At 36.1% G+C, this 25486-nt stretch overlaps 2 protein-coding genes across 5 annotated transcripts; both read left to right on the top strand.

The window, feature by feature from the left end:
- Nucleotides 1-1598: 1598 nt before the first annotated feature.
- On the top strand, nucleotides 1599-3948 carry LOC109014914 (protein EARLY RESPONSIVE TO DEHYDRATION 15-like). Of its 2 annotated transcripts, XM_035689506.1 has the most exons (4): nucleotides 1606-1721; nucleotides 2231-2405; nucleotides 3050-3397; nucleotides 3503-3948. In XM_035689506.1, exons 3-4 carry the CDS (start codon nucleotides 3085-3087, stop codon nucleotides 3658-3660), a joined length of 471 nt encoding a protein of 156 aa, XP_035545399.1. In that variant the 5' UTR covers nucleotides 1606-1721; nucleotides 2231-2405; nucleotides 3050-3084; the 3' UTR covers nucleotides 3661-3948. The 2 variants fall into 2 exon arrangements, with proteins under 2 accessions (XP_035545398.1, XP_035545399.1); XM_035689505.1 differs by lacking the exon at nucleotides 2231-2405 and having other exon boundaries at nucleotides 1599-1721.
- A 1498-nt stretch (nucleotides 3949-5446) lies between these two features.
- On the top strand, nucleotides 5447-23737 carry LOC109008394 (folylpolyglutamate synthase-like). 3 transcript variants are annotated; one of them, XM_018988467.2, is made up of 18 exons: nucleotides 5447-5577; nucleotides 6163-6324; nucleotides 6445-6509; nucleotides 7258-7466; nucleotides 7834-7899; nucleotides 8290-8399; nucleotides 13873-13933; nucleotides 14180-14263; nucleotides 15017-15073; nucleotides 15324-15384; nucleotides 15619-15665; nucleotides 15824-15901; nucleotides 19193-19351; nucleotides 19931-20266; nucleotides 20443-20521; nucleotides 21772-21927; nucleotides 22802-23001; nucleotides 23411-23737. In XM_018988467.2, the coding sequence occupies exons 3-18, from the start codon at nucleotides 6482-6484 to the stop codon at nucleotides 23468-23470; spliced, it is 1791 nt and encodes a 596-aa protein (XP_018844012.1). In that variant the 5' UTR covers nucleotides 5447-5577; nucleotides 6163-6324; nucleotides 6445-6481; the 3' UTR covers nucleotides 23471-23737. The 3 variants fall into 3 exon arrangements, with proteins under 3 accessions (XP_018844012.1, XP_018844013.1, XP_018844014.1); XM_018988468.2 differs by lacking the exon at nucleotides 6445-6509; XM_018988469.2 differs by lacking the exons at nucleotides 6163-6324; nucleotides 6445-6509.
- The last annotated feature ends 1749 nt before the right edge of the window (nucleotides 23738-25486 follow it).

Here is a 25486-nt window from a genome sequence, read left to right on the forward strand (position 1 = left end):
GGCTTTAAGGCTTCGTTTGGTTCTTTAAATACTCTCAACTCATCTCAACTCATCATTACAACTTTTTCAAATTACAACACAAAATATAATAAACAATTCAATTTTTTCAAATATTAAAATAATAATAATATTAAAAAATAATATTCTAACAATATTTTATCATCTCAACTCAACTCAATTCAACTCAACTCACTTCAACATCCAAACACAACCTAAATATATGATTAAGAGAGGAAGTTATGATTAGGGTGTTTGTTCTTTGGTGGGCAGGAATTCAGGATCAATGTTGACGATCATCATATCCCTGTTCCTGTTTAATAAACCCCGGCCCACCGACCCACCACAACCACAAGCCAAGCCATGTGAATTAATTTATGCCCCTTGTAATTTTAGCCATTCAGCACCTTAAACCGGTCTCACCACTCACGGATAAAGACATCAACTTGAGCAGGTTGCAAGCTACGGTTGCATCTGCCTACTTAAATGAATACTTATCCGATACCTTGGTCAATAATCAGTATCCGCGTAACCAAGTCAGGGTTTACCTGTTTGGATACACCCGAATTTATGGGTTCTGGATTGGATTGAAAAAAAAAATCCGGTCTAGATTTGTCACCTTATATGAAATTACATCAATTTTTAATTTTAATTTTATAAAATTTATTTGTAATTATAATATTTCTTATATTGAGTAATGTTAGATAAATTCTTAAAATATATAAATTTCACGTATTATCTTTTTTAAAAAATAGAAATTTATCATTAAAAAAATATTTTTTTTTCACTTGAATCATAAATTTATTTATTTTTTTTTAAAATAGTATGAAAGATTTACATATCTTAAAATTATAAATATAATTTCTCTAAAAGTAATTTTAAAATGGCATAATATATGAAATTGAGTTTTGCTATAACCATTGAAAAAGTAACCTGAAGATATCTCCCTAATAGTGTATTTCACTTTTTTATTTTTTTCATATATTTTTTTAATCATCATAAATATTTTAAAAAAAATAAAAAATTCACAACATTATTAAAAAATATTTTTTTAATCACTAAATAAAAAATAAAAAAAGCATTTAAGACATACCTTCAGAACCCAAAACATTAATGTATGAAATTATTACAAGTTTATTTTTATAAACATAAATGCTATTATTGTCACCGAGAGAGTTGGGTCCTAACAATTTTTTTTTTTTACTTAATAATTAAAAAAGTGTGTTTTTAGTGATATAGTGAATTTAAAAAAACAAATTTGTTTGAAAGTATAAAAAAATAAATAAAGAAAAATAAAAAATAAAATAAAAAAACCTTTTTGTTCGGATGCCGTCTCGTGCCACATCCTCTGCTCTTCTATAAAATCTTTAAAATATTTTTAAAAACATTATTAAGTTTATTGTTCATCGAGCTGTACAACGTAATATAAAAGGCACTGTAGGAAGTCAAAGTCAACAATGAACAACTTCATATGGCGGGCGATGAGTGGGCAGGCCGTACAGTGCAGTGCGTATTGATTCAGTGAGCTGGTTTCGATGACTCCCGAACCTCAAACGCGTAAAGCCGAGCCAAACAGGCTCGGGCCAACCGTCCTATATAAGACCCCGACCCCTCACGCTCAATGCTCACGCGGTACACGTATCGTTCACTCAACGGTCCAAGGGAAAAGCCTTCAATTCAACGAAGAGTGTGTGAAAAGAGCTTTGATTTTCTTCGATCTTGAGGTAATAATAATAAAAATGCTTTCTTTCAGTTTCCAATCATTCCGAACGAATAAGTTTGCGATTTGTATGTATTTTCGTTCACAGATGTGATAGAATATTACGAATTTTGACGGTCTGTTTGGTTGCCGAGAAATCGAAATAAAAGAAAGGGGAAATGATTTTTTCTTTACTTTTAAAAGAAATCTCGCTGCATTTTCTCAAAGATCATACGAACCTAGACGGTCTGTACCGATTCTCTAAGTAGGGAAATTGAATCTGATAATATACTGCGGATACGACTGGATTTTTCGTGGTTACTGATTTTGTTTGGATTTCTAATTTCGAATCTGTTGTCAAAGTTAAAATTACTTCTTCTCGGTGTATATTTCATTTACCGTGTGATCTGATGGAAATAATGTGGCTTTTTTTTAACAATATCTGATATAACAGCTACGGAAGATTTTTTCAACATGTTTGATATTTTATTGTTGTAAAAATAAATTATACTGAAGCTTTTACCCGGGATCCAGCGCTTTGCCTTTGCCCTTGTTGTCAACATTTGCTTTGGATGTTGCCTACCCCATCTATGCCTATGCAACAGAAAAGAGAACAGAAACTACTGTGCTGTGCCCTCTCTGAGAGACAACAGCTATGTCCTGCCACTGCTACTGAACTGCTAATGTTCAGTGCTAGTGGTATCTGATTGTGAGAATCTCAAAGTTCATTTTGATATTTTTCCTGATGAGTAAATCCTCGATGCTGTTGCTTTTGCTACCCTGAACTTATAACTGATTTATTTCATAGCTTTTGTGTGATATGGATAAGGATAGGTGGTGTTTGAGATCTCACCTTATTTGGGAATGAGAAGTTCTTGCGCTTTATAAGGTTTTAATATGACTCTAATTGTATCATTGACTAGTCATTTTAGAGTATAGGTAATGTGGTTTGGGGTTTCCATTGGAGTGTTACATTTTGGTGATTCAATTTTAAGGAAAATGGTTTGAGAGTGTGAGGTAATGGTACCTGAATAACTATTGATGGGATTTAAGTTTCAGGTTTTGTGTTTCTCATTGCATGATTAAAAATGAACCCTCTTTCTTCGTCTTTTCTGTGGCTTTATCAGTAGGAACAGCTTATTCAGTTCACCAAATGGGTTTATATCTTAGGTTGTTTGGAACTTTTAATAGAGTGGCTGAGTATGGTATTTAGGACTTTGGATGAGCCGTTCTCAAGTTGCATTCATATTTAAGGATAGGCCGGGCTTGACTCCAACATTGCTTCCTTTTTCCTTCCGTTCATGGTCCCTGCTTCTTGATGTTATCTAATGTCCTGCTACTTTGGAAGTACAGGTTAAAGATTCAAGGCTCGGAGGTGATTGAAAAAGATGGCAATGGTTTCAGGAGGAAGGTCGACATTGAACCCCAATGCACCTCTTTTCATTCCTGCTGCTTTCCGCCAAGTGGAGGATTTCTCTCCGGAATGGTGGCAACTGGTCACAACCTCATCATGGTACCATGACTATTGGCTCAGCCAGCGTCAGGGTGAGGATGGTTTCTATGACAATGCTGAGGATGACTTTGATGGCATCGATGTAGCTGACTTGCTGCCAGAGACTTTTGAATTTGATGATGGTGGAGATTTTTCAAATATGGAAGCTCAATTTGAGGAGTATTTTGTCCAATCTTCTGAACACAAAGGTGCACATATATTGTAATATGGTCATGGAATTTCTTGTAATTTCGGTAAATCCTGTTAGATCATTGGAGTTAATTGTTTTTACCATATTGGATATGGAACGACAGGCTTGGAAATGAATGCTGAAACACTGGTGAAGAATCTGAAAACTTTGGATGAAAGAGGTCCCAAGTCCCCTGTTCAACCTGCAAAGAAGTATAATGAGAAGCCAGCCAAATATGTGAACCCGAAATGCAGCCCCCGACGCATCCAGCAGCCTCGCTGAAGGGAGCAAGCTTGTAGCTCTGTTTCTAGTGTCAAATCAAATCAATGTCTCTCGCATTTCGCATTCTGCAGCTTTTGTATAGGGCAAGGTCGCAACTCTTGTATCCATCCTTGTTCATTCTCGTGTCCTTTTATCAGTTTACAGTTAGCTTACCAACAAATCCTTGGAATAGAAAATTAGAAAAAAAAAAAAAAGATTGTAAAAATGACAAGACAAAAAAAGAAGAGGAGGTTCTGTTTATAAGGAAATGAAAAATTTTCCGCTCGTCCAATGCGTTTGATTTCTCAAGCTAATAGCCCCTTCGAATCTTTCCATATCTTGCTTAATGGATGATCTTTTTCTTTTCTTGAAGACAGTGATCAATATCATTTCATAAATTATTTAGGGTGTGAGCTATTAACCAGCTTTATCTACCACTAATAAGCCTCGTAACTTCTGTAGAAGAATCATGAAACCGAAAATATTGGTGAGTGTAGTTTAATGGAAGGCCTCCAATAGCGTATGGCTTCTATTATACATCGGATGACATGATCAACACGAGCAACACAACATGTTTGTGGCGTAAAGCTTCTCTATGTCTGAAAAAATGAAAACGATAAAACGTAAGAAAGCTTTGGAAAATTCTTTTCAAAGCTTTCGATAACGTTAGAGACGGGAAACGGTGGTTGTGGTAGACCCCATGACTAATGTTTCGGGCCACAAAGCATTAGACCAAGTGGGGGAAACTACCAAGTACCACCGCAGCACAAAGGTCAATTTCAAGCCTGAATTCTCTTGCGATGGCACCAAATAAGTGGGAAACCAACGATTCATTGAATGCCAACATGGCCATATGCTTCCTTTATATCTAACGTTCGAATTCTCTTGAATACAAAATTTTTTAAGGACTATCAGATAGAGAGAACTTTTTCTTGAATTATCCGAGATGGATAATCTCTTTTTAAAGGACCTTTGCACAATTGGATTAGTCGAAACTTTATTTTTAGGCACCCTATGCCAATAAAATAAAAAAAATATATTAATAATGATCGCTCCAAAACCTTTATCACTTTGTCATTAGAACTAACAAAGAAAAAATTAAGTTATAAAATTCAGCTGAACTGTGTAAGTTCATTTGTGGACATTTTCTTTCTATCGGTACACAAGTTGATTTGTGGACTTGATGTTGTGACCTAAACATACTGACAACAGCACAATAAAGCCATGAAAAATAAAGTTCATTTAATTACTTGAAAAATAATATACTTTAAACAATTGTGTGTGTATATATATATATATATATATATATATATATTCTTTTTGCATAGGAAATACATAAAATATATAAAAAATCTAAAAAGCCTTTTGTGAGGACGCTGTGGTATCTATCCAATATCTTCTGAAAAAAACATATTAAAAGATTTAGATTGGTTAAAATTTTATTTGGATTTTATAATATTGAAAATGAAGAAGAGATTGGATTGATATTTAAAATAGACTTTATAATATTTATAATTGAGTAATGCTAGAGAGAAGTCACTAGAGCAGTGCACACTTTGTATTCATTGCGTGACTGCTTTTAGTTAATTGTTCCCAACACTTACTTGAAAAGATGTGTGGTCTAGATGATGCCACATCATATGTGCAAAATGGATACTTTCAATAGTGACTTCTATCTATAATTTTTGTTTATAATTTAAATTTTAAATAAAAATAACGCTAGCTCAACATAGATAAATAAAAAAATGACAAAGTGATATAAGAGCAGGGGCAGCCGTCAATGAACCGAGAGATCTTGGACGCCGTTAACAGCCTCATAGAACACGTTACGAACGGGCAGACAAAAGCTGAGAATTGAGAAACAATTGCACCATTATCTCCTCCAGCATTAGACTTGGGCTCTTAGCCACAGCCTCCAGTGCTCCCCATGGTTCCTCGGTAAGCCAATTCTCCCTATCTCTCTGTCTCTCCCTCGGACCACACAACACACATATAATTCATGTGGGTTTTCTTTTTTCCTTCTATGATTGTACGGCTGTTTAATACTTTGGTAGTGCTTTGTGCGTGTTTTGTTGGTAGTAGTTTGGATTTAGAGATGAGATGAGATGAGTTGAGATGGTTTATGAATAGTAATGAGATTTGTGAGTTGAAATTTACGAATAGCAGTGAATAGTAGTGAGAATCTCTCAATCCAAACTGGCTTGCTTGAGTTTTCCGCAGTGTTGAAACTTGAAACTGTAGATTGAGGAATTGTGAAAAGGAAGGAACCGAAAAGTAGAGTTTTTATTTTTATTTTTTTTATTTCTCACGCGTCTTCATAATGGGCAATTAATAAGAATAAGGGCGAAACATTGTAACTCACTCGGTGGATTTTAAAATTTCATGCCGTGTGTGTCATGTGCAGTGTATTTTCCTTTCCTCGTTATTACAGGAATCCAATGTTGTTCTTTATTCGTTCCCTGAAAAGTCCTGCATTGTGAAATTTATCTTGGTCTTTTGATTGACTACTGCTATGTTTTGCAGGATTGATGCTTTTTGATGCTCGTTTATGCAAACAATTACCTGAAGTGTGGGATATTTGAAATTTTACAATTCCATAAGAGAGATTGTCAATTCTACATAAAAAGAAATGGAGCTTAACTTGTTTGCCAGCTTCTTTCCATGCATGTTATGTTACTAGAAAAAGTAAGCTCCATTCCAAATGAACTGTAGGTTCAGAGTTACGTGTAATTCATATCTCTCTAATCCATGCTTTTAATAAATTGTTAAGAAAGACTTTAATCAATGACATCCAACTGAAATCAGATGATCTGTTCATCCAAAAAGAAGCGGAGATGATATAATGTCACCTTATCTCAACATCCACTTAGGTATGGTCAGAGTTACATGTATTCAATATCCACTTCTGTGCATGATTCTGGAAAAAAATTTAGTTGCCTGGTAGGAATTCTGGAGAATTCTTCAGTCTAGAAGAATGGCATGTAATTAAAAATTCGGACTTGTATCTTTCTTTATCGTGGCCAAGTCCTGTCCAAGGGTAGGAAATGCTGGGGGTGAATGGTCCATGTCTCGCAGCCCAACACCGACTGAAAAATTCTGTATGAATTGAAATACAATTACAATTGCAATTATAAACTATCCCGAATAGGAAATTATCTCATTTAGGAGATACTAATGGAAAAAGTTATAGAGAAAGATTACCAGAAGCAAACATGAAATGATCATTGAAATATAGATATTTTTTTTATATGAATTATGTAATCTTATAGAAACTGTAGAGGGGCGCAACCCTAGTAAGTAAGTACACAAAATAAGTGACAATAAGAAAAAGAACAAAAATGCTTGAAATCTATGAAGTTAGGAAGCTGGGAACTGCTTTATGCAGCAGCCATCCAAACATAAAGGGGGTTGAATACTAAGGCTTTCAACTCTGTCACTGTCCTCTCCCATATAAAACATATCATCTCAATCCTGGACCATCTCGTCCCTTTGGTATAATGATGAAGCTTCTCCGAACCCCTCCATTTTCTGCCAGAGATATCATCTTTTTGGATTATCTTGCTGTGCTATGTAAAGTATTAACCTTGATTTTTCGAACTTGTGGGCTTAACATATCAGGTGTTAGATATAAAGAGATGTCATCTCAAGTCACGGAAAAGATGGGAAGCAGTGTGGCTGTGAAGGAGTACTTGCAAGGTTTCCCCCTTCCATCTTCATATGAAGCTGCCATGGAAGCACTTTCCTCTCTCATCACTCGTAAAAAACGTGGAGACAAATCATCTGGTAGTACATTTGGAAAATTGGAAAGAATGTCTGAGTATCTTAAGGTAACACTGGTGTAATCCTGCCTGCATGTGTGAAGTAATTATTAAGAATGCTGCATACTCTTAGCTTCCTTAATAATTTGTGTGTCAGCAACTTGCTTGAAATACATTGTTGGCACACTTCCACCTCCTTAAGTTCTTGGAGCCGATGATTTCCAATATGTTAAATGCAATCTGTAGAGCATTCAGCTCAAACTTATGAGGCTGACTATTAAACTGGCATATTTTCCTTGAAGCTTTTTTCTTGTTTTAGGTGCGGAAAATGGTCCATGAATCTTGATCTGTGTAGTCCCTCATCCAATTTGAATATTTTTTTGGGTTAAACAGAATTTCTTGATGATTGAAAGATGCATGCATCTTTTCTTTATAGATTCTTGGCTTGGAGGAGCATGTAGATGGGCTCAAAATAATTCATGTGGCTGGAACTAAGGGAAAGGTAATCTTCCAATGATATTATCACACAACAGTTTCTTACCATGGCATATTGTCTTGAGACCTGTTGATTTGGAATTTTATTCTTTCTTAATATTTTATCAGAATTTTTCTTGGTAATATGTCTAATACAGTTATCCCTTCTGTAAAATATAAAAACATCTACAATTTAGAAATGCTTTATCATGTAAGCATATGTATGGTTGTGTGACATGGATAAAGCACAAACAAGATGGAAGTGTCAAAGATATTAGTTGACAAGAGGCTAAAATCTGTATTTATACTGCTGTAACCTGTTTGATCTATTTGTTTGAAAGTAATATAAAATGAGAACTGATATTTAAGTGTGCTTTCTTTTTAATTTTATTGTTTGCTTAATGGATCCACATTTCAGGGTTCCACATGTACATTCTGTGAGGCTATTTTAAGGGAGTGTGGTTTTCAAACTGGACTCTTCACTTCGCCCCACTTAATTGACGTAAGAGAACGATTTCGTATAAATGGGTAAGTTTTCAAATGAATCATTGATACAAACTTTGTGATTAATACCCCTTGAGTGCGTTTGTGTGTGTTGATGACATCAATGCCCGTAGACCGAATCCTTGAGAATTTTCATTAATAAGAAATTTCATTGGTTCTATTAAATTGATCAACAAACTTTTTTAATCTTCAATATACAGTAGTAGGAAGTCTGTAACAAGATGGAAGATTGGTACCTATGAAATCCTTCAAGTGTCCTAATTTGTGGAGTACAAGAAAATAAAAGACCACTTGACTAGAAGATATATTTGGACCTTTAATTTCCATGTAAACAACTATAAGTATTTCATTTGCATGCCCTTTTTAGAAGGTTGTTGTTAGACGACATGTTTGTAATTAGTATAAGTGTGTGAGGGTATAAGTGTCCATTGTATGTAGTGTATATATACATTTGTACATCAATGAAAGTTGAAGTGATCTTTCCAATATGTATCTACATGGTATTAGAGCGTAGTGTACGTTGGATTGATCGTGTACGGTGGTTCATGCCCAAAATGATACGGTGGTTCCGTTTGAAGTAGTTTCCGGCCACTCTCCGGTGTCTTCTCCGATACTGAGCACTAGGGGTGGACTTGCCGGCCTTGTCTGTGGTTATCGACATCGTCGTCGCTGCCGGAATTGATACGATGGTTCCCTTTGTCGTCGGGACCGAAAGTGTTTGAAGTGGTTTCCGGCCACTCTCCGGCGTCTTCTCCGGTACTGGGCACTAGGGGTGGACTCGCTGGCCTTATCTGTGGGTACTGGCATCGCCGTCGCTGCCGGAAAGGGCCTCCGTCGCCGGCAAAAGGTTGAAGCCCGGGGTGTTTGGTTGCAGGGATAAGCTATCCAATCCTTGAGTTTGAATAGCCAAAACTTGGAGTAAGAGTATATTCCTATCCGGAATAACACCTGTTTGGTAACACCTATACGGTATTCTTATCCTCGTTTAGGATAACTTATTCTTGTTTCAGCTCAGTTTTAAACCGGTACCGGTTTAGACCCGAAACACAGCCGATACAGACCCGAAACATCCCGGTTCAGAACCGAAACAATCCGGTTCAGACTAGTTTAGGCCGATACAGGACCGAAATTGTGGTATTTGAGTTATTTTCCGGTACTTGGGCTAACTATCTACATTTGCAGATTGCGTTTCTTGGATTTTTTAAGTTGAATTGTGATTTTTCTCAGATATTGTGTGAAGTTTCAATCTCCAAGTTCAGTTGTGATATTGTGTGGAGTTTCTCAAATATGACAGTTAAATTTGAGTCACAGTTATATGATGCGGTTACCTCTTATGTTGCTCCTAGTGGGCATGGAGGCCGAGTTGGTAGAGGTGCATGTGGGGCACGTGATGCCAAAGGTACTACATCACAGTTAACTCGAGGTGCATGTGCACTCGAGGTCGAGAGCCTCATAAGTGCATCCATTGTGGTCGCACTAACCATTCGGTGGACTATTGTTGGGATCTACATAGTAGACCATCTGGGTCTGCTAATCTGGCCATTTGCCAAGATACTACATCATAGTTAACTAGCTCCAACTCAGGTATGATTAGTATATCGAAGGATGAGTATGAGCGATTTTTAGGTCACACACGAGCTTTATCTGCCATAGCTACTCTTACCCACTCAGGTATAGCATCCACATGTCTTGTCTCATCCATTCAAGATCCGTGGATCATTGATTCAGGAGCTAATGAGCATCTGACTGGTCTATCATCTGTCTTATCTAAGTTAGATATTGTGACATCTCCAAAAAGTGTTACTCTCGCTAATGGTTATCTTGCTAAACTTATAGGCATTGGATCCACTAAGCTCACTGACTCTATATCCTTGTCATTTGTTCTATATGCTCCTAGTTGTCCTTTTAGTTTGTTGTCCATCAGTAAAATTACTTAAAGTCTTCAATGTTTAGTAACATTTTATCCCTCTTCATGTGTCTTTCAGGATCTCAAGACGGGAAACAAGATTGGTACAGGGCATGAAGCTGGTGGCCTGTATTATCTTGATGTTAAACAGTCACCCACTCGAGCCCTTACATCCACATCATCTTCTTGGTCATCCTTCTCTTTCCCTTTTAAAGCGTTAGGTCAGGAATCTAGGAAATGTGTCTCCCTTTCCATGTGAAGCATGTCAAATTAGTAAATATCATCGTGTCGTTTATACCTCGAGTTGATAAACGAGCCTCGAGTCCTTTTGAATTGGTTCACTCTCATATATGGGGACCAATCAACATTGAATCAAACACATTTCAGTATTTTGTCACATTTATTGATGACTACTCTCGTGTGACATGGGTGTTTCTGATGAAGGCAAGATCTGAACTCCTTTCCATATTCAAAGTGTTTTGGAAATAAATTAAAACTCAATTTAACAAAAAGGTTCAGATTTTGCGTTCTGATAATGCTAGAGAATATCTATCTAGTGCCTTTGCTACTTACTTAAGTAGCAAAGAAATTGTTCATCAAACTTCATGTTCTTATACACCCCAACAGAATGGGGTAGCTGAACATAAAAATCGTCATTTGTTAGATGTAACCCGAGCACTTTTATTGCATATGCATGTTCCTAAACGTTCTTGAAGTGATGGTGTTCTTGCTGCTTGTCACCTTATTAACCGTATGCATTCATCAGTTCTCGATGGTTCTTCTCCTTTCTCCATCTTGTTTCCTTCATCTCCACCATTTACCATTCCTGCAAAAAATTTTGGGTGTGTTTGCTATGTTCATAACCTTGGCCCAGGTTTTGATAAGCTTGATCCACGTTCTACCAAGTGTTTTTTTGTTGGTTATTCTCGAACTCAAAAAGGATATCATTGTTATAGTCCTGTTCTTAGACGCTACTTCACGAGTGCTGATATTACCTTTTTTGAATCCATACCCGATTTCTCTGACACAGTTTCGAGTGTTGAGTGTGATCTTCTTCCATTACCTACTTTTACACTTTCTCCTCCTATCGCTGGTGCTCCACCCCTTCCCCCAGTTCGTTTACAGGTTTACTCGCGTTGCTCACGGCTACCAGCTTCCATGCTTTCACCAACCATGTCTCCATCTTCGGATCTTGAGTTACCTAGTATTTCAGACTCTCCACCTATTGCTCTTCGCAAAGGTACTCGATCTTGTGTTACTCAACATCCGATTAGTCAATTTGTCTCATATCATGCCTTATCTCCTTCATTCTCATGTTTTACCTCTCAACTTTCAAAACTTTTTGTTCCTAAGACAATTGAGGATGCTTTATCTGATCCGGGATGGAGGATAGCTATGAAAGATGAAATGGATGCCCTTCACCATAATGAGACATGGGATCTTGTTCCACTACCATTTGGTAAGCAACCTGTTGGCTGTAAATGGGTATATACAATCAAATTTCATTTTGATGGTTCTGTGGAACGTCTAAAAACCCACTTGGTTGCTAAGGGTTACACTCAAACATATGGCATTGATTACGAGGAGACTTTCTCCCCAGTTGCCAAAATCTCCTTTGTTTGAGTGTTGATCTCTCTTGCTGCTAATTTAGACTGGCCCTTATTTCAATTGGATGTTAAGAATGCATTTCTGCATGGCGACTTGCATGAAGAAGTTTATATGGAGCAACCACCTGAGTTTGTTGCTCAGGAGGAGTATCAAGGTACTGTATATAAGTTAAAAAAGGCATTATATGGTTTGAAACAATCTCCTCGAGCATGGTTTGTGAATTTTTCTGATGTTGTATTGGCATTTGGTCTCTTGGTCTCCATAGATGCCAAACAAATTATTCGGTATTTCACCTACATAGTGATGCAGGTCACATTTTGTTGGTTGTATATGTGGACGACATTGTAATTACTGGGAGTGACTCTGCTGGAATTGCTAGGCTGAAATAGTGTTTACATGATCAATTCAAACAAAAGACTTGGGCAAGCTGAAATATTTCCTTGGAATTGAAGTTAGTAGATCTAAAGAGGGTATCAACCTATCTCAGAGGAAATATGTACTTGATCTTCTGGAAGAAACCAGCATGCTAGGTGCACGACCTATTGACATCCCTATGGATCCAAATCGTAAATTCTTGAAAAAGGGAATGTGAGTTGTTTGGTGATCCAGGTAGGTATCAAAAACTTGTTGGGAAATTGAATTATTTCACTATCACTAGACCAGACATCTCTTATATAGTAAGTGTACTGAGTCAATTTTTACAAATGCCCAGGATCTCACATTGGGATGTTGTAATTCATATGCTTCGTTATCTTAAGTGAGCACCTGGCCTTGGATTACTATATCGACCAAATGGACATCTTAGGGTTGAAGCCTTTTCAGATGTTGATGGGGCAGAATCCCCTTCAGATAGAAGATTTACTACTGGATATTGTACTTTTGTAGGATGTAACTTGGTTACATGGAAGAGTAAGAAACAAGCAGTAGTAGCTCGGTCTAGTGCAGAAGCTGAATATAGGGCAATGGCACACACTACTAGTGAGCTTGGCATAGTTGCAACACTTCCTTCAAGAGATTGGGTTTCCAGCTCGTACCCCTCTTTAGTTATTTTGTAATAATCAAGCTGCAGTGCATATTGCCTCTAATCTTGCATTCCATGAGAGGACTAAACATATAGAGATTGAATTGTCACTTCATTCGAGATAAGATACTAAGTGGTGACATTGCTACACCTTTTGTGAAGTCTGCAGATCAACTCGCATATGTGTTTACTAAGTCTTTGTGTTGGAGTCGGTTAAAACTTATTTGTTTCAAGCTAGGTTTATATGATATATATGCCCCAGCTTGAAGGGGAGTGTTAGAGGACATGTTTGTAATTAGAATAAGTGTGTGAGGGTATAAGTGTCAATTGTATGTAGTGTATATATACATTTGTACATCAATGAAAGTTGAAGTGATCTTTCCAATATGTATCTACAGTTGTCAAGACTCAAAGCCCCAGGATTCATTTCAAACATTTTCACAGCTGTGATGGTTAACTCTCTTACCTTTATTTGTGGCTTCATTTGCTTATTTTGGCTGTTGACTTGTGTGGAGGTGTTCTATAAAATCATTACATGACCCAATTATTCCCTCAGGCCACTTGAGCATGTCATTTCAGCATCTCCACATGGATGGATTTGAGTTGCAAAATAACCTCTGGTGGAAAAAAAAACTGATAATTTTACTTCGATATAAGGTGTTCACTTTTTTAGAAGGAAAATAAACTGATAATTTTATTTTGATATCAGGTCTTCTCTTTTTGAGAATAGGACAACAATACTTATGAGAGAGAGAGAGAGAGAGAGAGAGAGAGAATAGGGCTACAGTAGGACCCAATCTTTATATATATATGGAAGTTTTGGACTATTTTATCAGAAAAAAATCACCCTAGCTTTTTTAAGCATCTTCATTATTAAATTATTATCTGGAAGTCATGTTCTTGGTTTATAGGAAAATTCTCTGCAGAATTATCTTTCATATTTGATTTTAATTTCTCTGTAGGGTGGACGTATCTGAAGATAAGTTCCTACAGTATTTTTGGGGTTGTTGGTACCAATTGAAGGTATGTATAGAAGCCAGAGTATCTTCAAAGATACTGTTGTTCTGAATCTTAAATAAAGGTTTGGGAGGACTTTTAGAAACTCAACATGATGCTTGGGTCCCAATTTTGAAATTTTAGACTCACAGTTTGATGCATTGCACATTATTACTTATTGTGTTCACTTGTTACCAATGTATTGCAACTCGTGAGTGATTCCTCTTTCCAGTTCAAAATCAAAACTCCTAAATGGCACTTTTTATTCTGCAGGAAAATGTTACAGAGCGCCTGCCAATGCCCCCGTTATTTCAGTTCCTCACCATTTTGGCTTTCAAGATATTTATTTGTGAAAAGGTTGGTCTTATATCCTTTGGTTCCCATTGGAGCTTAGCCATTTCTTTGATAAGTAGGAGCTTAGCCATTTCTTTCCTTCAAATTTGTGACTGGCTAATAGTTGCAATGCGTGTTTTTGTAGCTTTTTCTATGTCTGTCTTTCATAATGTTTCCTATGTGACCTAGCAAATTGCACAACATTAGTTGCTTTAGCAGACTATATGAGTGATAGATCATCCGGAGTATATTTCATCAGTGATGCTTGCTGGTTTGACTAACAGTTGAACTACTCTGATGAAGATTCTATGGTGATCTTGCTGCTGGGTTGGTGCTTCACCCAGTAGTAATCGTAGAGATCTCCAAGGATCTCTCTCTCTCTCTTCACACACATAGACACACATAAATAGACACATACACAAACGTTTCTTAATATGTGAAGAGCAAGTGATAAATATCCTGTACCCTAACTGACATGATCCTGCGTTCTTGAATTATTTTGCATATTTTGAAGGCCATCAACCTGTGTGGCAATATGTTTACAGATGTGTCTGTTCTGTACATGCTAGATTGTGAATTAGTAACTGCATCCAATCTCCAAAAAAAAAAAAATCCCAACTGTTTCCATGATTTGATTACCTATCATCTTAAGCAATTTGTTTTTTTTTGAAAAGTTTAAGCAATTTGTAATGATCAACAGTTGCTTCTGACTTAAGTACTGCATGAATTATTGTGTTTGAGGATAATTTTGTCACTGAGAATAGTTGCTGTCTGTAGGTTGATGTTGCTATCATTGAGGTTGGTCTTGGGGGAACTACGGACTCAACAAATGTGGTATGCTTTTTTTGTTAGGGAAAAAATTGCTATATATCTATTTATACAATTACCCTGACTCCCCGATTCAATTTTTCAATCTTTTCAAAGCTCTAACTTTACCTTTTTAAAAGACTATCATTTATAAGTTTCATAAATCCAAGAACATTATAATAAATAAAATCTTGAGTCTTTGCTTTAGCATTTATTTGAAAATGTTGCAAGGGTAAACAAATATGATAGTTCTGAAGATTGGTGATAAACCATGCAGATCAAAAGGCCTGTTGTCTGTGGTATTACTTCTCTGGGGATGGATCATACAGAGACCTTGGGTGCGTGCTTTCTAATTCAACAAGTTTGCTGGTTTTCTATTGATACAGTTCTCTCTCAATGTCCAATATATGGGAAACTTAAACCCTTCTATTCGATTAATTTGTTTGTGATGCATTTGTTTTTTTATATTCTGTTTGACTCTTATTGCAAATTATGCACAGTTGAAGATAGTCAATGAGAAGAAAAAATTGTATCTGGTGGCCAAAGTTTGATAATGACTGTACAATATGCAGGAAATACCCTTGGGGAGATAGCTTCACACAAGGCTGGAATTTTCAAGGTATTGAACTCCTTTTAGCAACTCAGACTATAAAGTATCTGGTTTTCTTTAATATAATGGGTTGTTTATTGCTATATATATGTTTTGATTATTCAAAGTGGCAGTTTTCATTGACAAGCATTTTCTGAATTGGTTTAATGTCTTCCCTGCTCCTTAAGCCTCAAATTCCTGCATTCACGGTGCACCAACTTTCTGAAGCAATGGACGTTATTCTGGAGAGAGCGCATGAACTGAAGGTAATCACGTTAAAGGTTTACAATTATGTCCCTTTTTTTTTCTTTTGATAAGTAAGAGATAATATTATTGATATGAATAAAATAGGCATAGTCCATGTATACAGGAAGTATACAGAAGAACACCTAAAAACATTTTAAGAGCGATAAATTAAAGACAATAAATCAGGAACATTGTCTCCGTTTAATACAATAGCGGAAAACCAAAGCACTAAGGTGTCGAGAAAAAAATTCTTCAACTCAATCATTGTGCGTTCCTTATCTTCAAAGCAACGTGTATTCCTTTTCGTCCAAATACACCACATGATGCACAATGGGATCATCTTCCACACTACTGCCACTTGCTGATAGCCTTGCATCTTCCTCCAACAACCCAACAATTCCACTACCCTCAAAGGCATAACCCAAGCAACATCAACCCTTTGAAAGATCTCATCCCACAACACCCTTGTTACCTCACAATGTAGTAAGAGATAATCCATAGATTCTCCATTCTTTTTACACATGCAATACCAATCCATCATTACACATCCTCTCTTCCTCAGATTGTTCGTGGTCAAGATCTTCTCAAGAGAAGCATTCCATACAAAAAAGGCTACTTTAGAAGGCACACAAGACCTCCAAATAGTCTTCCAAGGGAACGGAGTATGATCATGTGTTGACAAAATGTTATAATATGCCTTAACTGTACATTTCTTGTGATTATTAGACCTCCACTTCAATCTATCACGTTGTGCCATAGGAGTCCCCATGGAATATAGTAGACTGAAAAAATCTGAAACAATAGATAGTTCCCAATCATGAAAATCTCTATTAAAAAGAATTTTCCACTGATGAGAACTATGAGAAAATAACCGCATATCCGCCACTGAAGTCTTCCTATTAGCTGCAATACGATAGAGAGCCAGAAAAGCCCTTTCCAATGCGTGATCACCACACCACACGTCTCACCAAAAATTGATTCGATTGTCCTCTCTGGCTACAAAGCGAATCTGTTTTTCAAAACAAGGCCACCCCTTCCTTATAAACTTCCCATAAGCCCACACCATACTCCTCTCTCACCTCATTGGAGCACCAACCACCCCAAGCAGCACCATATCTAGCGTCGATAATTTCCTTCCACAATGATCCCTCCTCCAAGTGATATCTTCATAGCCGTTTCCCCAATAAAGCTTTATTAAAAGTTCTCAAGTTACACACTCTCAACCCTCCATACACAACTGGGACACATACCAGTGTTTTAAATTTCGTACCCTACCGGCCGGTATGGCCGAAATTTTTCGTTTCGGCCGTCCGGCCGGTACAGGTACTATATCTGTCCCGTACCGGCTAAAATACCGGCTGTAACGGCCATACCGGACTAAATTTCGGCCTGGGTTTTTTTTTTTTTTTCGTTTTTTCAAACTATAAACTTATTTTTTAACTCCTAATTCAGACTAGACTATTTATAATTTTTATATATATGTATTTATATATAATTTATTTATATATAGACTATTATTTTAGAATATAATTTTTATATATATATTTAAATATATAATTTATTTATATATCGATTATCCCGAAACGTTATCCCGAAACGCTATCCCGAAACGGTACCGGTACCGAAATATTTCGTTCAAGTGCCTTGACCGGTACGACGTCCGGTACGGTATTCAAAACATTGACACATACTGTCTTCCATCTAACCAAATGGAACTTTTTCTCCTCCCCCAAAGCCCCCCATAAGAACGTCTTAAAGAGTTTCTCGATCCTATTCACCACCCCTGCAAGCATAGGAAACAAAGATAAAAAATATGCGAGGAGGTTAGTAAGAGTAATCTTGATAAGAATGAGGCGGCCTTTTTCGATAAATACACCCATTTCTAACTAGCCAACATTTTCTCTATCTTTTCCATCACCCCATCCCATATAGCTCTAGCCTTGAAAGTTGCTTCCAAAGGAAAACCCAAATATTTCATTGGTAAAGAGGACACCTGACAATCCAAGAGGCTTGCTAAACTGAGGATATTTGAGACCGCACCCACCGGAACCATCTCGGACTTGTCAAGATTCACTTTAAGCCCCGACACTGCTTCAAAGTAAAGTAACAATGCTCGTAAGGTTTGAATCTGGCTATTATCCGCTTCACAAAAGACTAAAGTATTATCTGCAAAAAGAAGGTGTGAAATGATAATAGGGCCACCAGAGCCAATGCCTACTTGAAAACCACATTAGAAACCTCCACCAACAGCAGTCTGCACCATCCGACTTAAAGCCTCCATAACTATAACAAACAAAAGCCTACAATTATGTCCTTTTCATTTCAACTGCCTTCTTTTGTAGCAATGTGTTGGTGAAATTACTTTTGCTTGCCTAGACATGACCTGCTTGTTATTTTTATAGGTGAACACATTAGCTATGGATTTATGGTTCTTGAGTTGTTTTCAATCTAGACCAGAGAACTATCTCTACTCTTACTAGCAGATTGAATCAATTTCTGAATCATATCCGGTTTTAGCATATTTGGTCCACTTGTTTATCTGTAATTTCATGACTTTGACTGTGATTGTGTTCTTTAATATGCAAGTGATAAATTCACAATTGTATTTATAAATTCTCTGTGCATACAGTCACTCTGATAAAATATTTATTTATCTTAATTGAATAAAATTACGATAAAATATTTATTTATCTTAATTGAATTAAAATACGATAATTTCCAGAGCCTGTATATATTGAGTTACCAGATCTTTTCCAACTTCATTATAGTTTCTTTCTAGCAAAAAGAAGGCGGCTAAAGGTATGTTCTATTTAGTCTGATCCTTTAACAAGTCTAGTTATCTAACAGCTCTGTCCTTATATAATCTGGAATTTTTTGCGAGGATTGATTCAAGAAGCAAGATTACTGAAAATCCCTGCCAATCCGGAGAAGTGACTGCTATCATCATACATTTTTTTACTCATTATTCTGGAATATACTAAAAATAATAAAACAATTAGTCTAGGTTTAATTCATACACATGCTTGAATTACCCGATGTGCACTTACAGGAAACTCCTTGCCGAGTGCATGTGCACCCCAGGGATTGGTCGAGACTTTGTTCTCGGACGCCCCCGGTGCCAATTAAAAAGAAAAAGAATTCTTTCAGATGCAACTGCAATTAGATATGGGTTCAAACAATCTTAGCAGGACTACTGTTATTTATATACACACTCAAACACACAGGCCTGCATGAACACACAACCCACACTCATACATGGACTGGTAAATTGGTAGTGATATAAATGATTGATTATTAATTATAAATTGCAGGTCCCATTGAAAGTAGTGGCACCTCTTGATAACAAAAAGTTGGATTGTTTGAAGCTTGGCTTGTCTGGTGATCATCAGTTCATTAATGCTGGTCTCGCAGTTTCCCTTTGTAAATGTTGGCTTCAAAGAACAGGGAATTGGGAAAAGCCATTCCAAAATGTTGGTTGAAATTCATATGCCACTGCAATTTTTCTTTACATGCAAACTATATATCAATATCTCTACAGGCTTGTAAATTCACAGAATCTTCTTGGTTTTCATCATGAGGGGTGGTAGAATGTTGTAGAAAATTTGTTAAATAGATGATGAAAATGTACCCATAGATTTGGGGGGGGGAGAGAGAGTATCTTTCTTCTGAGTGGACTGGAGCCAAGAACCTTGGTTTCATAAGAGCACAAAAAGGATATTTATGGTGTCAACTATTTCATGTAAACCAATGGCCTTTGGGCACAATAGCATATCATTTACTCACAACAAGTGGAGGGTGAAGTGACAGGTTTGATATTGTTCAGTGAATTGTATTATCTTACAGAGGAAGAAAAACAGAATGATCATGTAACATTTTACTGTTACTGTTTTAGTTACACTTGAAAGAATAATTTTTTTTTTTTCTTTTTACATTGGTACTCTGGGGGTTAAGAATGGTATTTTTGTTCTTTTTTAATTTCTTTTTCTATTGTACTGTTTTTTCTTTTCTCCCACATTTTACTGTCTCAACTTTGTGGATTATAAAATCAGGATACCCAGGAAGCAGATTTGCCTGAGGCCTTTCTGAGAGGTCTTTCAACCGCTCAAATTTCTGGAAGGGCTCAGACTTTTTATGACACTCGCTCCAAATCCAGTGATTCATTAAAACTGTCTGAAACTTCTTGTGGAGATCTGATTTTCTACTTGGATGGAGCTCATAGTCCCGAGAGCATGGAAGTTTGTGCCAAGTGGTTCTCTAGTGCTGTGAATGAAAACAAGAAATCATCTTCTTCATTTAAGGATAGAAATTTGGAGGAAGCCTGGGGGAATGGTAACATCCAACATGAAATCAGGAGCATGGAGGAGTCTGAAAAATCATTAAAGCAGGTCAAACCCATAATAAACAGCCAGACTTAGTTTCAGGGTTCATGTTTTGAGGTGTCTTTGGACAGCTTATGGTGATCCAGCTTACATATTTCTTGATAGACACTTTTGCCCATTTCTATGTAGAGTATGATGGATTTAATTGGCTCCTCACATACTGTATTTATAACTCATTGCAGATTCTTTTGTTCAATTGCATGGATGTGAGAGACCCTCATATTCTGCTTCCACGGCTTGCAAGTACATGTGCTTCATCAGGTATCACTACTTCAGACTTGAATGAATAGTCATATCATGGTCAATATCAGGAGCATAAGCACATGCACAAGCCCATTCAAAGTTGTCAACAACAGTTTCAAAGCTGCATGCTATTGTATATTCCCCCATACAGTCCTCAAATTTTCATCACCTCCCTCAAATCCCGAATGAGCATATCCCTCTGGAAGCCCCTTGTGCTTGATTTGTGTATTTGATAGGAACATAATGCTCAGACCTTCTAAGATTGTGAGAGGACGGTCTTAGAATTAAGAGCCATTATGTTCAATTCTCTTTATGTTTAGATGAGGGTGCACAATAGTTTCCATGACCCTAGAGCTTTCTTGACTTCGTGGAATTGTGTTCTTTTTCTTCTTCATCCTTTTAGTTGGGTGTTTCCTATTGTATGCTTTTTGTGCTCTTGGGTTGCACCCCTTTGCATTTTGTATAAAATTACATCACTTATCAAAAGATATTTGCTTGCTGAATCGGATGCAACATGTCTTCTCATCTACCCCAATTTACCTCCTCTTCTCGTAACTCTAGCATTCTTACTAAACCTGAAATCATGTCACTTCATCCCAGCGCATCTGAATCAGTACTCATCTTTAAAAGACTAGTAATCTACTATTTCTTTGGAAACAAAAATAAATAAATAAATAAAGCTGTGGCGTAATACACTGAAAAACAAAGTATGGTAATTCACATGCTTCATTCTACACTATGGACAAAAGATGGAAACAAATTCTACTTGATTCTGTGAGAAGAATTTCCAGAAAATATATATTAACAATATAATGTTAGCAATAATGCCTGTGTACCTGGGTTGTGTCTCTTGTGCTTTATAATGAATTTATTAATTAAAATACTCTTATCAAGACTGCTGGAGAATAACTGTAGAAGCAAATGTCAGTGGAGGTCCCTGAAAATAAAAAATGGAAATTTTTTATAGTTCGAATGGCTAGGATTCTTTTTATTATTGCTATTATTGGTAAGTACCTCTAGCATTTCAAGGGATTTGAATCCTATATCTCACCCACTACTCTATTCTTGTGGGGTTGGAATGTCATTTGCTCCCGAGGGCCATTGGGACATGAAGTCAGGATAAATGAGGAGGTCTTTTGATTCTTGGATTTCCTGCTTATAAATGACTGCATGAAAACATAGCCTTATTTTCCTTTCCAAGAAGATTTCTGCATGGGCATGACACAAGTTACAAGCATGCATTGAGGATCATATATGATTATGTGCAGGAACTCACTTCACAAAAGCACTTTTTGTACCAAGTATGTCAACATATAACAAGGTTACTTATGGTGCCTCAGTCATTCCTTCTGACATCTCTGGGAGGGATTTGTCTTGGCAATTTAACCTCCAGAGACTTTGGGAGAAGATTATCCATGGGAAAGGTATTCCCCCATCTTCTTGGCTTACTGTTAAATATGTCAACAATTTCACTTCCTGTTTATCAATCACATCTTTGAAAGGGGTAAATCAACGTTTCTTTGAACAGTTGTCATTTGCTCCATGAAAGAGGAGCGTAATGTATTTAAAGGCTCACCTTTGTAACTAATTACCTGCAGTATCATATTGAAAAAAGAAAAAAAGACAAATAAAAGCAAACAGGTCCCTAAATACATTAAATTTCTTTACTTTTTGTCCTTTTTACAAACTCCTACGTACTAAGGATTTTGCCTTCCTATTTTGTTTTTTATATAATTTTTACTTAAAAAATAAAATTAAGAAAAGATGAAGTTATGTGCAGAACTCATTAGTGAGTTTGATTTAATTGTTCAAGTTGGGATCAATCGCATTCTATTACTGAGCTTTGGGTTCCATCTTGGTAAACATTCAAAGCACACCACCATGATATAGAAAGGGAAGCCCGGACTTCTTGATTAAAAGGATTGGTGTAACAGTAATTCACCCAAACTTATTAAAGAGTTCTTCTACTTGCAAGCCAGTGTAGAAAACACACCATCCACACTCGTTATGTGGCAATCTTTGATTTGCAAGATTCAAATTTTTTAAATGTTTCTTGCAAATCAAATAATGCCTTATCAATTATGTGGAATGTGTTAAATAGAATTTTTCCTTATTAAATGGTGAAATAGTGGCAGTGTGCCCTTGTACCCTGGGAAGCAATAAATATCAAGACCATGTTTTCTTTTCTGAATACTTGTTTTATATGGGTTTGAGTTGAACATGCACTTGAAATAAGTGCTACATTAAAGCCTTTAAGGTATGATCTGACCAGCAAGCTGCTGTTCTGTTCACATGCAGACGTAGGTACTTTTCATGACAAGGGTGCCAGGATGGACAATGCAGCAATTGTACCACCTCATGAATTTCTTTACGAGGATGCTTCTCATTGCAGTCCTGTGGATAATTATTTTGCTTGCAGTGCAGTAATGCCTTCATTGCCGTTGACGATAAAATGGCTGCGCGATTGTGTCAAACAAAACCCATCCTTAAAAGTTCAGGCAAGTTACTATCCGAGATGACAACCCATTCTTACTTTAACTTGATTTTGGGAATGACTTAGGCAGCATGTGGGGTTGTGGAAATATAGATTGGGCTAATTAGTCCTGAAAATTTCATCTGACTCTTCCTTAAATACAAGAAATGTTAGCAAATTCTCCAAGTGAACTGTCTTTCCATTTTTTCCCTTTTGTTAGCTGGTTGCGGCTTCTGTATCTGGATTTTAAGAATAAGCTGGTGTGCAGATTATCTGCATGTGGGTCATGCATTATAATTGCATAAATTTTGTCAGCAATAATAATAACAACGATATGCAACCTTATGATAACATTTTGCCCCGCATGCATCTGGACAGAGTGAAAAAAACTCATGCTAACCACGTATTTTTTGTGCTTATTTACTGATTTACAGGTTCTTGTCACTGGATCATTGCATCTGGTTGGGGATGTACTCAAGCTATTGAAGAGGTGATATAAACTAGACAGCGCCAATAATAGGGATTGTCCAAAACATTCTTTCACTCATTACATCACATTGATTCTCTACCACATTTTACTCATAAAAAAAATTGATTCTATACCACATTTAGAAGCAGCTAAGCTTCTAAATGTCGTCATAAGCCTGCCAAACTATGCTTCTTTTGTAAGTGACATTCTGATGATATATTGTGTGTAACATGGTATTACTTGATGCTCATACAGTTATTAAAAAAAATGTCTGCGTTCGATTATTTGTTCATGGCTAAAAAGTCACTTTTCATACCTAAGAATGTATTTGTGAGAATGCATTGCCAATGCATTATTTTTGTGTGCTACTAATAAACTCAGAGAAAATATGGAACCCTTGTGAGGCGCCAAGTATGATGTCTACTGCCATCTATAGGAATGGTAATCAATTAAGAGAAATAATAGTTACACTCGTGAGTATGTAAGTGTCATACAATCATTTTGAAGAAAGTGAATAAATATGAGACCCACATGAAAAAAGATTAATTTTTTAATAGTAGATCCTATTTTTTTTCAAAACGACTGCACGGCGCTTGCGCACTCCATAACTATATGTAGCATTACTCATTAGAGGTTGAAAATATAGGTTTTTTTTATTTGCTACATACAACCGTTGAGTGCGCAAGAGCCATGCAGTTGTTTTGAAAAAAAGTGAGGTCTACTATTAAAAAATTAATTTTTTTTTTTTATGTGGATTCTGTATTTATTCATTTTTTTCAAAATGATTGCACAGTACTTATACACTCACGACCGCAACTATTATTTCTCTTTTTATTTTTTGGGCTAATAACATTGTTGTATTAAGAAAAGCATAGCGCAATTTAATAAAACAAAAAACTGAAGTAAGTAAACAGATAGCATTACAGACGCCATGTGCAAGCAAAATCAAGAGGAAAAATCTACTTGCAAGCAAGTTTGTGTACCAATTCGTGTACCGATATTAATATATAATGTATATTTTTAATGAAACGATGTCAATTAAAGATAAAAATAATTTTCATGATGTAGGAGATTTTCTTCTTCTCTCAAAATATTTTTTTTTAAATAAAAAAAATTATCGGTACGCGATATAGTGCACAAACTCGCTTGTACCTAGCAAAACTCAAATCAAGACCTTCCATACTCTCATTGTTCCCTGCAGGTTGCAAGTCATGTTACTCTTCCACCTGCTACCTTTGAGGAAAAAATAAGGTTAACTCGAACGTTGGATATTGCATTTTATTTCTTGTTTTTGTAAAATATGGTAGAGAGATCAGTTCTATTATTCAAAGGATATGATTATCTGTATGGTGAGTCGTCATCCTCAATGGACAGCTATGTTTAGGATTGAAAAGGGATCCAAACCTCTCTGAATGACCCAAAAAACCACAGCCTAAGCACCCACTACCATTAAAATAAAGAAAGAAAGGACATAGACGAAGCAAAAACAAAAAACCAAAAACCAAAAACCAAAAAGCTAAAAACCAAGTTAGTGTCGCGTAAACCTTTCTGCTCATCGCAATTCACGACCACCAAATATCATGCCCATTATGATAGGAAAATGATGAATACATAACTCTTTTACAAATTTCTATACACCTGTATTTTAAATAAGGACTATTTTATAAAATATTAATACTAATTATAAATTTCAAATAGACAAATTTTATGTACAGTAGGTTTTACTAATAAAGAATATTTTTTTAAAACTATTTTTAGGTGGAGTTTACTTTTTATAAGAGTTTGTACATGATTTATATGAAACTTATCTATTTAAGATTTGTACAAATTATTTATCTATAAGAAAATATATCTGTAGTTGTGAATTATTCAATCGCCGCGTAATCGTTTTGAAAAAAATGAATAAAATATAATACTCACATGAAAAAATTAATTTTTTTGATAATGGACTTCACTTTTTTTTTAAACGATTACGCGACGTTTATGCACTTTACGGTTGTATGTAAAATTGTATATTATTATAATATTATTTTTAATATTA

The sequence above is a fragment of the Juglans regia genome, chromosome 4 (genome assembly GCF_001411555.2).
Source record: "Juglans regia cultivar Chandler chromosome 4, Walnut 2.0, whole genome shotgun sequence".
NCBI classification, from domain to species: Eukaryota; Viridiplantae; Streptophyta; class Magnoliopsida; order Fagales; family Juglandaceae; genus Juglans; species Juglans regia.